Source organism: Branchiostoma floridae, chromosome 6 (assembly GCF_000003815.2).
Source record: "Branchiostoma floridae strain S238N-H82 chromosome 6, Bfl_VNyyK, whole genome shotgun sequence".
Classification (NCBI taxonomy): domain Eukaryota; kingdom Metazoa; phylum Chordata; class Leptocardii; order Amphioxiformes; family Branchiostomatidae; genus Branchiostoma; species Branchiostoma floridae.
The window spans coordinates 6,843,620-6,856,095 of record NC_049984.1 but is presented as its reverse complement, the minus strand read 5'-3'; the positions used below and the strand labels follow the sequence as shown (position 1 = coordinate 6,856,095).

Genomic DNA, 12,476 nt, shown 5'->3' with positions numbered 1-12,476 from the left:
CAAGATCAAGCAAACAGACATTTGTTTATCTTGTAGTGCTTTAATCTGGGCCACATAAGTCAATAACTTGTTTCCCAGATAATGTGCCTGGTTAGCCTTTTGGATATAAACAGAAAAAACTTAACATTGAATAACCAACACTGAAATATTTGGGACCCTGTCAGCCTACTTCATGGAATGGACACATCTACTCTAACTTTCAGACCGAGACGTTAGAGACAAGTGACTGCAAGTTGTTGGTTTTCATTGTGTCATTTACCAACACATTTTTCTCATGAACTCTCACATTGTACCTTATGACATTTGCAAAATACACGAGACACATGAACACACTCATGATTTAAGCAGTGAGACAAGAAAGATGTTTCTAGACAAACTGATATTGTTTGGTTGAAAGAGTTGGAGCATTGAGATGGCCCCAAGACAGGGAACACAACGAACATGGAAAGAAAATGATGTCGCTTTGCAGGAGATGAAAAACTACCAACAGTCAAACTAAAAAGAGAGAGACGGGACAGGAAGCAAAAAGCATGATGGGATGGAATGGGGTCTTTGGCACAAGCAGCTACTTACTCATCCCTAACTGATCAGTGATTGGCTGCTTCCAGCTCAGCCTGCAACCAATCAGGGGGGAGAACAGGGATAGACAGGGCAGCCTCCAGGTTTCCAAACTCTGCCAAAAAATAAAACAATTCTTGGGTATAGATAAAACAAAACAAAAACAGAGCCTCTGCATAAGAAAAGAGAAACAAGAAAAAACAAAAACAAGATTAAGGTTAGCAGGTGTTTTCCTGATTTTGTAAGTTCAAAACAACTCAACAAAACACACAAAAAAAAAAGTTGCAAATAAGGAAAGCAGGTTGCAAAAATCATATTCATTGTGCCACACTCATTCCATCAAAACAGAACATTTACTAACCATGCTTTGATGCATTGTACAATCATGATCATGGCATAAAAATGTTGCAATACACACTCATGTAGCAAGAGCAAAAGACAAAACAGCTACTAAGTATTGTAATAGTATGACCATTTGTCTATTCGGGAGTGCTTGTAACTTAACTGTCAACATCATGAAAATGGACATGTGTAGTAGCATTCAAAAGTAATCCTGACCAAGTTACCACAGTGCTCCGCAGATTGCTCGATCAAAACACGACATCCCAACATTAATCGAGACCCACACAGGCATGCGGCAGCCACTTCCGTCCCATTGGCCGAAAAAGTCGTCAAACTTTGTCCAATAAAGGCGGGATGGAAACTTTAATTTTACAGGGCTTGATGGCCCGTGTGCGTGTTTATGCCCCGGCCAGAATGCGGCAACACTCCAGTTCCCCCACCGTCACCTTTGGTCCCGGCGATCGGGTTCTGACCATCAAACTGCCCATTAAGAATGACATAATTTGTTCCATATCGCAAGTTTTTTATTTCCCCGGAGAACCGGACTATCGCAATCAATATGACACCGGCAGCGCCCGCCACACTCGGGCTGAGGCAAGGTCTGAGCCAAAATTAAAGTCCAGAGGCTGCAGATATAGATTACACGATCTTGTCGCTTCTGTAATCAAAACCAAACATGACAAATGTCCTGATTCCTCTCTGCTGCTACTCAAAATGTTCCACCTTTAATCTGCAGAGTCTGTTTCGCGGAAAAAAATATATTCTGCAAACATTTGAGGAATTATAACATACAACTCTGATACTTTACAGGAATTGCTTTCCTTTTTTACAACTTAATGATAGGTAATATTTTTTTCAAACACAGTGCAACAATAAATAAGTTTCTGACCATTAATAAGTTTGTTTTCCTCAAAAGAGATTTAAGAAAAAAAAGTACACAAAAATTACTTTTGCTTTTTACAGTTTAATACCAGCTAATACATTTTCTCACAAGAAGTAAAATAATAAATCATTTCTTAACTTATAATAAGTTTCTTTTTAGTCCAAAGTCTTACATATTCTGCCAACTTGAAGGCACAATAGCATACATATGAGAAAACTAAACAGAAATTGTTATTGAGGAATGTTAGTCACCAGAACATACAAATATGTACATGTAGTTGTCAATAAAAAAACTTACTCAGTGTTCTACCAACCTAATAATGGCAATACGCTCTTGCTTTTCATAACTTTGATAGGTACATCAAGAAACGTACCAAATTTTCATCCATCAAAACTTGTAACCCAGCATCAAAACAAAGATATTAACACATTGTTCTAATATTCTATATCTTAAAAGGGCAAAAATTTTCTTAATTTGCTCATACCAGCTGTCATATATTGGTATGATGATATGAAATGCGATAAAATCAGAGCTTGATTAAAATCACCCAATATTAACCTTTCTTCCAATAATGTAATAAGGGGACTACTCAAGCGCTTATTGTAAGAGATTGCGTATTGATAACTCTAAGTCAATAAGCGAATCAATTAAATCATATTAATCATGAAAAAGCAATCCAGCAACCTCATAACCACACTCTCTCATGGTGTCACATAGGACCAATTGTTTGCTTGGAACTATTGATATCTGTGAGGAGACTTAAGGTCACACCAATTTCTTACTTTTCTTCTAAGAAATTTTAGAGAAAAAATGTAAATTGTCCTCTAATTATACTTTGTTCTGTGAAATATCCTCTTAAACGCAAGACAAGGCTGTTAATTTCAAAACATAATTATTCCAAAACAGACATTACTAAGCAGCTAAGTAGATGGACCACTAGTAAGCCTACATTAAATATTGTATTATCATTAAGTTATACATAGGATAGCATAGGAAAAATAGCTTAACACTTGAGGAAGTGGGGAATATATATTATTTTATGAATAGCTCACTGTTGAAGGTTAGAAAATTGTCTTTCTTTCTATGTTGCTTGTTTTTACTCATTTCAATGTTTATCTATGACATGTAATTGATTCATTGTTGCCAAAAAACATCAATTGATATTGCACAAAATAAAGATGTAAGCATTTGCCAAGAAAGTAAGATGAATACAGATATAGTACTGGCTTTTATGTAATTTGTTTCTTTCCACTCTCAGACTTCATGTGACTGTTTTGGCTTTAATACAATTTTTTCCCACTCTCAGATTTTGGGTTTCTGATAGATATCCATGATCATAGATGAATTAACAAAATCAAGTCTATTGGCTTTATGTATTGGTTGAAGGAAAACTTTTACCAGGTAAAATATCAGTGAAAACATCACCTGACTACCTGACAAATTGAGACCCTGCTAGGCTTTCATTGTATATTTGATATTAAGCTTTAATATGAATTTTCATCAATAACGCAAAGTGATATATTCACACTTGGGTACATACATGCCCTCGATCCAGTAAGGCCCTCAATTCAACTTGCCGTTCGGTTGTGTTCCATCGAACGTTTGACTTAAATTATGTAACCAAGCTAGAAACGCAGACGAAGCTTTGCACTAGGTGTAATACCTCATCCCTCCTTAAGAAAACTTTTGCACACAACTCGCTCACACTTAGGAAAGGCTGTAAAGAGAAAAACAAATTCCCACAAAGGTGGAATCAACATTAGAATTTAGAATCAAAATCATTGACTGCTTAAAACAGAAAGCTTGCCATTGGAATCAGCTAATACCAAAGAAATATGATTCTTCTTTCATATTTTTATCATACAGTGTATCTGCATTCAACACTCACAGTAGACAGGAAAATGGGTTTGTATCTGTTGTATTATATTCATCTAGTCTATTGTAATATATTCACAATGAATCTATCTATTAAATTTAAAGTCTACTAGGAAGCCACCTCAGTCTTGAACAAGCTGATTTTTAGGAGACCAAGTCTACACAACAAAACAATTAATATATACAAACTTCAACATATCAGAGCTAGTAGTTCTGCTGCAGTACCTTAAATAGTCACTAGGAGATGTACTATTGAACTTGACCTTTTTTTACCCCGACCCACCTTCCAAATATCATGAGGATTCGTACACAGTTTCTTGAGTCTTTTAAACACACAGGCAGACAGACAAACACACAAACAAATGGCACTGAAAACATAAGCTTCTTCCCCAAGCTAAGAATGACTTAAAATACATGTATAGCTAATCTCTATATTTCTAATGTGGTTGGGTGTGTATATGTTCTAACATAGTACTCATTTTGGATTTTAAGAATACAATTATAGTCATTAGTTAGTTTAAATGTTGAGATGTATTATGAATCTGCTTAAGTCAGTGATTTTATTAGTTACTTGCAAAAAAAGTATGCAATTCTGCCTATGACTGTGATGTACTTTTGATTTTATCAGATCACAATGATCAAATAAATCATTTGTTTGTTTGTTTGTTCGTTCGTTCATTTGAACTTGAACTTTGAACTTCATTAAAACACCACTTGGCAGGCACATACACATGTAAGCCTGAATTGAGTAGGTGTGTACAATTACAGCAATACAAGTTCGCCATTACAACATTGTTTAAAGATTAGCAACACACACATATACACACAGACACGCTATATTTGTTCATTCATTCGTTTGTTAATTCATTCATTCATCAATTCATTCATTCATTCATAATTCCAACAAGCAGGTACATATTACACATTCTCTGGACACCCCGGCAGGGAAAACAGAGGTCTGATTAATTGGAAGTCCTGGTAGTTATGATAGATGGCATCGTAACAAGGGGGGCAAGTAGTTAGTCCCAGCAACGACACGGCGGCCCCCGACATCGCAGACAGCACTGGTCACAATCGGCCGGGTCGTTAATTTTGATCAGACAGGACTTCGTTATGATGAGTTGGCCCCGGCATGCCCGCAGTTTATCAAGGAGAATTAAGAAGTCTTAAGCTGACACGGGGGCAGCTGAACAACTTGTTGTGTCGAGTCAAAAAAGGACTCAGAAGCAGAAGCAATCAGCTACTACTGAATCTGCCTGAACATGATGTTAGCTTACCTTTATGTACTAGTAACATCATACAATGTCCTTCTATTATACATGAGGCTTGAAAGCTCATCGTGTTGGTAGAAATCATTCTGAAGTAAAGCTGAATTGTCATTACCACCACAAAACTTTGACTTACCCAAATTATCATTCCTACATGTATAAGCTCATCTCTGTTGGTTGAAATTATTCTTTAGCAAAGCTGGACTGTACATGTAACTGTAACTTACCAAAATGTAAAATATATATTACTAGTACTGGAGCTCACAGGCCAGTCGAAAATTTGGGAAAGTCTAATATTTTGTGATGGAAATCACAGCTTAACTTAGATGCTTCAGAACTTTGTTCTATGTCATTTCAAAGTCAAACTTACGGTAATTACCAACACAAAAATTGGACTTACCCAAATGTTCATTCCTATACCAGGACTAGTACTGGAGCTGGCCAGTCGAAAATTTGGGAAAGTCACAGCTCAACTTTAGATGCTAAATTAGAACTTTGTTCTATGTCATTTGATTTGTCTCTATTACTGTCATGAATAAGTGACTATTATCCCTTCAAGATGATGATGATGATAAGGATAACTTCTAATAGAAGTTCTATATCAGACTCTTGACTTAACTCTAAAAGATACCGGTATGTAGCAAATTGTAGCTATAGCTAGGGTTGCCAAACTAGCATCCTAGGGCTGGCTTCTCCGATTACTTTGTTGATTTCTAACCCATTATTAAGTAAACACACCTAGCTTTCTTCAAAATCCTATCTTTTGTCTTCACTCAAAGGATGACAACTTTAAAACAGTCAAATCCTCTCTCCTGCCTTTTACGATTATCCCAAAAGAGATTCGACGCAAGACACAAAGACCATTAGAATGGGATTAGCGAAAACTTCCTGGCAGAAAAGACGAAAATAGCTGCTCTAAACGGCAAGGCCGCGAGCGAGTTTTCATCCTGACTTTAAGACTGCACTTGGACGTGAAATCCTCTGTTCGTCCGACGTGCCGCGCTTCCCCATAACTCATGGGCGGAGTAGAGCCGGGCTGTCAGATTGGGTTTGTTTGTAACGTCTCCCTCTTGGACAGCACCGCTGATGACTTCTGCATTAACTTTCGGTTACTTTCATTCACCAAATGTCCATAAGCGCGCATCGCGGAGGCATCGGAAGGCCAGAGCGATCACCAGAAAGCACAGAAAAGATCCCCACTAATGCGGGCAGTGAACGGGCCACGCTCGTAACTGACCCCAGGGAAGTAAAACTTCATTGTTATCAGTTACCGTAGCGATGTAATGTCTCCCCCAGCTACGGCCATTTTTCATAAGCGATATGGCATAGAATTAGAAGAAGCGTCTGCCATTATTTCATGTCCAGTGGTATCGGACTCTTCTCCAGCTCTGGCCTTATCTCCATTTTAATCAGCAATGTCCAATATGCATTAAGGTTGGGCAGGGATTCACACGGCCCGGCCCAAACTTTCCCATTTAACCGTTCCAAATTCTTGTTTGACATGCTCATCATTTATGATGAATACTTCAATCAGGAGGCAAGGCCAAGTGGTGCATGGGAATAAGCCGCGGAATTGTCCGCAATTCATTTAGGCGTCTTACGAGGAGGGAAGGGCAGGGGTGAGGGGTGACGCAGAGTCGGGGAGCAACAGCCTCATTAGTGCCAATGAGAAAATGGGAGAGAATGGGCCGGGCATTAATAATTATGGGAGGTAAGATGCACACGCAGGACCCCAAGTCAATTGTGCGCCCACGGCTTGCCCCCAAGATTGGATTCGGCAATCAAAAACTTCTCCCCGGCATCTCTTATGACCAGAATGAGATGCCGAGGAAAATGAGTGGTGCGGCCGAGGCATAAATAATAACGGACACCAACGCGCATACGGCCTCTGTGTCACAAATTATGGATACAGAGATGCGCGGGTCCCAATGTTAATTGCAAAGCCAGCTTACGCACTCTCTGTACCTGTCAGACCTTGGAGGTGATGGGCAAAACGGGGGACGGTGGACAGGCTATCATCGACCCCTAGGTCTATGTACCTAAACGTAACATCAGGTACAGGTACAGAGGTTTAGGTTCAGGTACAGTCCTGTACCTGTAAAAAAACTATATAAAGTAAGTAGTCTTCATTGATGACAGAGGCATGAATAAAAAGAAAACACAACGTTTGTTTAGACTTCAGGCATCTTTCGTTGAGAACCCATGCATTCAAGAGAGTCTCAGATTATAACGGTGCCGAATACAATTTGTTTGCAGCTTTGTGCAGTACTAAATCTCGTCTTTGTGGCAGAAATAAGTCAAAAAGTTTCATCCTTGAGTGGGGTTTTCGGAAAAACCTGTCCAGTCTGGAATGCGGAAAACCCTGTCCAGTCCAAAAAGAGGGTCTGCATGGGGGTATATGTTGTAAGCTACTAAGTACTAGTATACAACAACATTTTTTATCTTTAATATGGCTAAGCACAGAAATAACATCAACTTGAAGTGTGACACAATGTCATACAAAATCATAGCTTAACAAAAATCATCCATCATTCTTACTGTGCATCATATAAATAACTTGTACTCTTTAAGTCTTTGAGACTGAACATGCTATTAGCCTTACGGCATAATTTTGCAAATAAAACACATTATTTTTAAAAGGATACATAGTTCTATATAGCTCACAACTTGTACTAGGGTTTGAAAAATGCCATCTCGGCTTTATTGTAGTGCATTGTAAAATATATGTAATGTTATAACATTGTGTACTAAAGTCATGTTGATATTGAAACCTTTCGCAGTCATTCTATTAAACCAGGATTTAAACAGACCAGGTCTCAAAATGAGTGCTGCACACTTATCATTTAAAGAAAACCTTTCAAAGCCTGTCTTTGTAATGTATTGCCACTATTTAACAACCCGAAATTGACGGACACTCACTATCCATTGTTTGATGGACAATGGGTGTAATTCTCTCCCCCTCATGTCCTACCAGATAAGTGTTAATTGGGTACTTTGCATTTGACAGAACTGACTTTGTGTGCATGCATATTGCACCTTTGGGTCACTCATTATGCTGCCGATTCTATAATTATTTGTATCAGTTTAGTGTAAGTGCTGTCTGAAGTAATAGTTTTAAGCATTGCCAGGAACCCCTATGCAGACCCTCTTTTCAGACTGGACTGGGTTTTCCGCCCCATTTCCCTGTCTGGACTGGACAGGTTTTTCCGAAAACCCCCTTGAGTGTAGATCAATATTCCGGTATCTTGGACCTGTACCTAAACTGTACCAGTACAAGGTACCTCTACCCACCCCTATTACCGACCCCACCTGCCCAGGTAATGCATGCAGGAATGCGGCCTGAGGTCGGGAGTCAGGTCCAGATGCTGCTAATGGAACTCCAAGCTCACAAAAGGTGGCCGACCGTCGATGAATAATACTCCACATATGCCCGTCCATCAGGCCAAACATGTGGCGACAGCAGCGCGGGGACAACACAAGTTTCGGACGCACTTAAAAACTGGAGAGGATCAACGGGCCTTGAGCACTTCCATATTCCGCTAAGTCCCCCCTTCAAATGTACTCTCGCTGTGTAAAATATGACTGACACAATCAAGACATTTGTGGTGATGGAATACCAGTTGTCCGGCTCTGTTGTGCAACTAGATTCAGAACTGCCCAAGAAGACCACTCAGGGGACCGATAAAATCTGGTCCATGTGGACAGGTGGTCACTACAGACAGGATTCTTAATGCTTGTGGAAATGCACTAAAGTGATCTAACTTAGGGACCACCAGAAAATGGTCACAATGGCCAGGTGGTTCTTAGGTTTAAGTGGGTACTGGTAGGTTTAACTGTAGGTAAGCCTGAAAGAAAGCTTTTCGAACTCTGAGTCCAAGACCGAGTTGCGAGTTTGACACAATACTTTCTTCCACTGAGTGTGCATTTGTGTTATTGCAAGATTTATAAATGGCCATGTGGTGTTTTCAACAATGGCATATAAATGTTCTACAAGAAATATCATTTCTTCTCAACTTCATGTCAGATTTTGAAAAAAATCAAGTCTTTGGGACTCAAAAGAATCTGGATGACCTATAACCTCCTCTCACACCCTTGGATGACCACTCCCCTCTTCAATTTTTCTGAGAAGTGTTGGACTGTTCCTAAGACCTTGAAGACATCTTTCAATATCAAGTCTTTGGGCCAAAAAAAGAATCTGGATGACCTATAACCTCCTCTCACACCCTCTGATGACCACTCCCCCATTCAATTTTTCTGAGAAGTGTTGTTAAGATGTATTTCGATATCAAGTCTTCCGAAAAACAGAAGAATCCGGATGACCTGTAACCCCCTCTCACACCCTCTGACGACCAATCCCCCATTCAATTTACCTGGGAAGAGTTGGACTGTTCCTTTTATAGATCCTGAAGACATCTTTAAAATATCAAGTCTATGGGCCTCAAAAGAATCTGGATGACCTGTAACCCCCCCTCATACCCTTGGACGACATCTCCCCCCCTCAATTTTTCTGAGATTAGTGTTGGAATGTTCCTTAGACTTTGAAGACACCTTTTAATATCAAGTTTTGGGGCCACAAACCCATAACCTCCTCTCATACCCTCTGACGACCACTCCCCCATTCAATTTACCTGGGAAGTGGCGAAGTTGGGCCACACCTGTGCCATCCTCGATCAATGCAGCAGCCACCCAAGGAGAGAGAATTATGACGCTGTGATATAATACAGCAGGCCGGGGTAGCCGCATCGCTGCACTGATATTGGGAGCACGAGCGCCCGACTGCCCAGCGAAAAACTAGCGGTCAGAACGGCCGCACTACCGTGCCGTAAGGTCCTTCCAATCACAGCAATCAAGACCCGGAGTTAACAGCGTGACTAACTTCCGAAGTCATCACAAATCTCGTTGATACGAAGCACGGATAAATCTTTGGAAGGAACCTGTTTTATCTTTTTTTACAACAGCACACTGAAAATTGTAATCTGGACATTATGACACTTTTCCCATTATGAAAAAATTAGTGCACCCATGTGTTAAAGATGACTTGTTATCGTTAATCAGGGCTTGAAATTTTGGGTTTTCTTTTCAATACTTACACTGCTAATGGTATGAAGTATGAATCAAGAAATCAATTAATAAACCTTTTTCAATAATAATGAATCATATTTACAACATTTCACAGGCAGTCACGATTAGTACAGTAGACAAAAAAAGTTAGGTATTAAAGACTTTAAAAATACATGCACATGTACAAATGTACCTGCACAGCTCAATTTTACCTGCACTGCCCAGTCCTGCATATGCAGGTGGTATTTCAAGCCCTGTTAGATATCATATAGCAATCACAATCACGGTCAGTCGAGCTTGACCAATCAAAGATGTAACTATCTACAATAACACGCCGCGGCCTTCTCATCATATTCTGTCATGTATAAACATTTTTCATTAAAGGACTATTCATAGCTTTATGTGGCAGGCTAATATCTATTTGATATCTTCATTTTTGGATTGGAAACCGAATAAATAAAGTTCCCTGATATCAAAATACTAAGTCTTGATAATCTTAGACTTTTCAAAATCACTTTCAACTGGGTCATGTGAAAAAAATTCTTCTTCTCAATATATCTTCACTTCTGTTTCATCTTTAGCATTAGAACAACATGATGACAGAAAATAGTATATGACCACCTGAGTCGTCTAGATCTGCATAATGACCACTGGGCCATTTTTGGTTGAACTTGAAGCCCTTACGTAATTTTTCCATCTGACACTTGCATTAAGAATACTATCTATAGTGACCAGTGCCCACTTATTTTGTGTCCACATATTTTATCAGTCCCCCAAGTGGTCTTCTTGGGCAGTTTTGACTGTATGGTCTCCGTAACCGTCCGTGAACCATGGAATGGACTCAGTGTGGCCTAATTGTGCCATTAAGGAAAAACCTAGAGCTAGATGCTATGAGTAAGATTTGATAATAGGCAGTTAAACTAAAACCTTCTCCCTGCTGATTTCTTCTTTAGATTTGGAACACGACGTGTGGATCTACTTTTCGGCGCAAATTCGCAAACTTTACAACCTTTGTCTGTGATTCCTTTGTAATTGCATGGACTATCACTACAGCGAAAGCCTCACGTGACCTCACGATTCTATCCACTATACACTATTTCTTGTGTAGGCCATATAAGATGAAATATCATTATCATTAGAATAAGAAAACTTTTGATAAAAATGCCACAAAGTGCAGCCACACATCTAAAAAAAAAATCATCAAGTAGCAATTACTCAAGCAACTGGATATGTTTTTGGAAACGGTCAGACATTTCAGGTAGAATCCACTACCTTTCGTGACTGACACTGTCTAACCTTCACCGACGAACAATGTGAAAACTGAATTAGAAACGATTTCTCATGTACTACTAAAGACTACACCTCATACTGAAGTGAGAAACATATCAAAAGTCATTCAAACTTTCTTTTCAATATCGCTTCAAATACAATTTTCCAATGACCAGCTATTAATGTTTAGATATCTACTTGTATAATAATGTTAAAATATTAGTTCCATTTCCTGTATTTGTAAAGTACACATATATCCCTACAGAGATCCCAACAGAAGTAAAACTAATAATCCGAATGGACTGAGAAATACGGCTAATCTTCAAGTGCAATTTTTCTCCTAACCAAAGACTCCTGCCTTGGTGTCACAAAAGTCTTATAAAATTCAAAGCCAAATTCATAAAAGTTTGCAAGGAAACAAATCACGTATCATCAAGTCTTTACGGCTGGCCCCTCTCTCCTCACACCTTTTAATAAAAGTCCTGATGCATAGTTTTAATAGAAGTTACTCCGAATCCTGTCAGTTCGGGGCGAGACATCATCTAAAAGACTGAACTAATCACAAACAAGACATAAATTACACGTCTTTTGGGACCCAAACCGTCCTCTCCCGATCGCACTTCGGCATGCACAAAGGCTATTATTTTCAAACCAACTAACTTTCCTTGTCATTCTCCAGCGACTTTCGCCACATCTCTAGTAAATTACGTGTAAGCCCATTAAACCTATGGCTGTATGACTGCTAATAAGGTATCGCCGCCACAGTTCAGGTTTGGGATGCGCACCGTGTAAAATAAACATGGGGCGACGTGATTCATCCGGGTGTCAAAAATCACTGTCGGCTCGTAATTCTATTGTCTGATTAAGTCACGGATACAGTTAGTGGATGATCTGTGCTCTTTTGGCTTGATGTAGTCTGGTCTACTTTTGATGTTTTTCTTGGTAGTTAGATTCATTCATAGCTCTAGAGATTCTATGTACTTACATAGAACCTCTGTGTTTGTCCGAAAATTCCATACTTTGACAAGTAATTCTATTGTTAGACTCTGACTGTGTCACAGATACAGTTAGAGGATGATGTATACTATCTCGGATTGATGAAGTCCATTTTTCTTCTATGACTTTTTATTTTTTCTTGTTAAAAATCGTTTATGGATCAGCAAAGGCTACACACAGAATCTCCATGTTCTTCTAAAATGCCAAATTTTGCACTTAATTGA

General features: G+C 39.1%; 1 protein-coding gene across 2 annotated transcripts in view; it reads right to left on the bottom strand.

The window, feature by feature from the left end:
• Positions 1–12,476, bottom strand: part of LOC118418704 (thiamine-triphosphatase-like) — an 85,932-nt gene that overhangs the window by 30,997 nt on the left and 42,459 nt on the right. Inside the window, exon 2 of one of the 2 annotated variants that reach the window (XM_035824766.1) lies at positions 574–673. The exons of the other annotated variant lie outside the window; for it this stretch is intronic. Coding sequence (XP_035680659.1) covers positions 588–673 — 86 coding nt within the window. The 3' untranslated portion in view covers positions 574–587. The remainder of the gene's footprint in view (positions 1–573; positions 674–12,476) is intronic. 2 annotated transcript variants of the gene reach the window in all.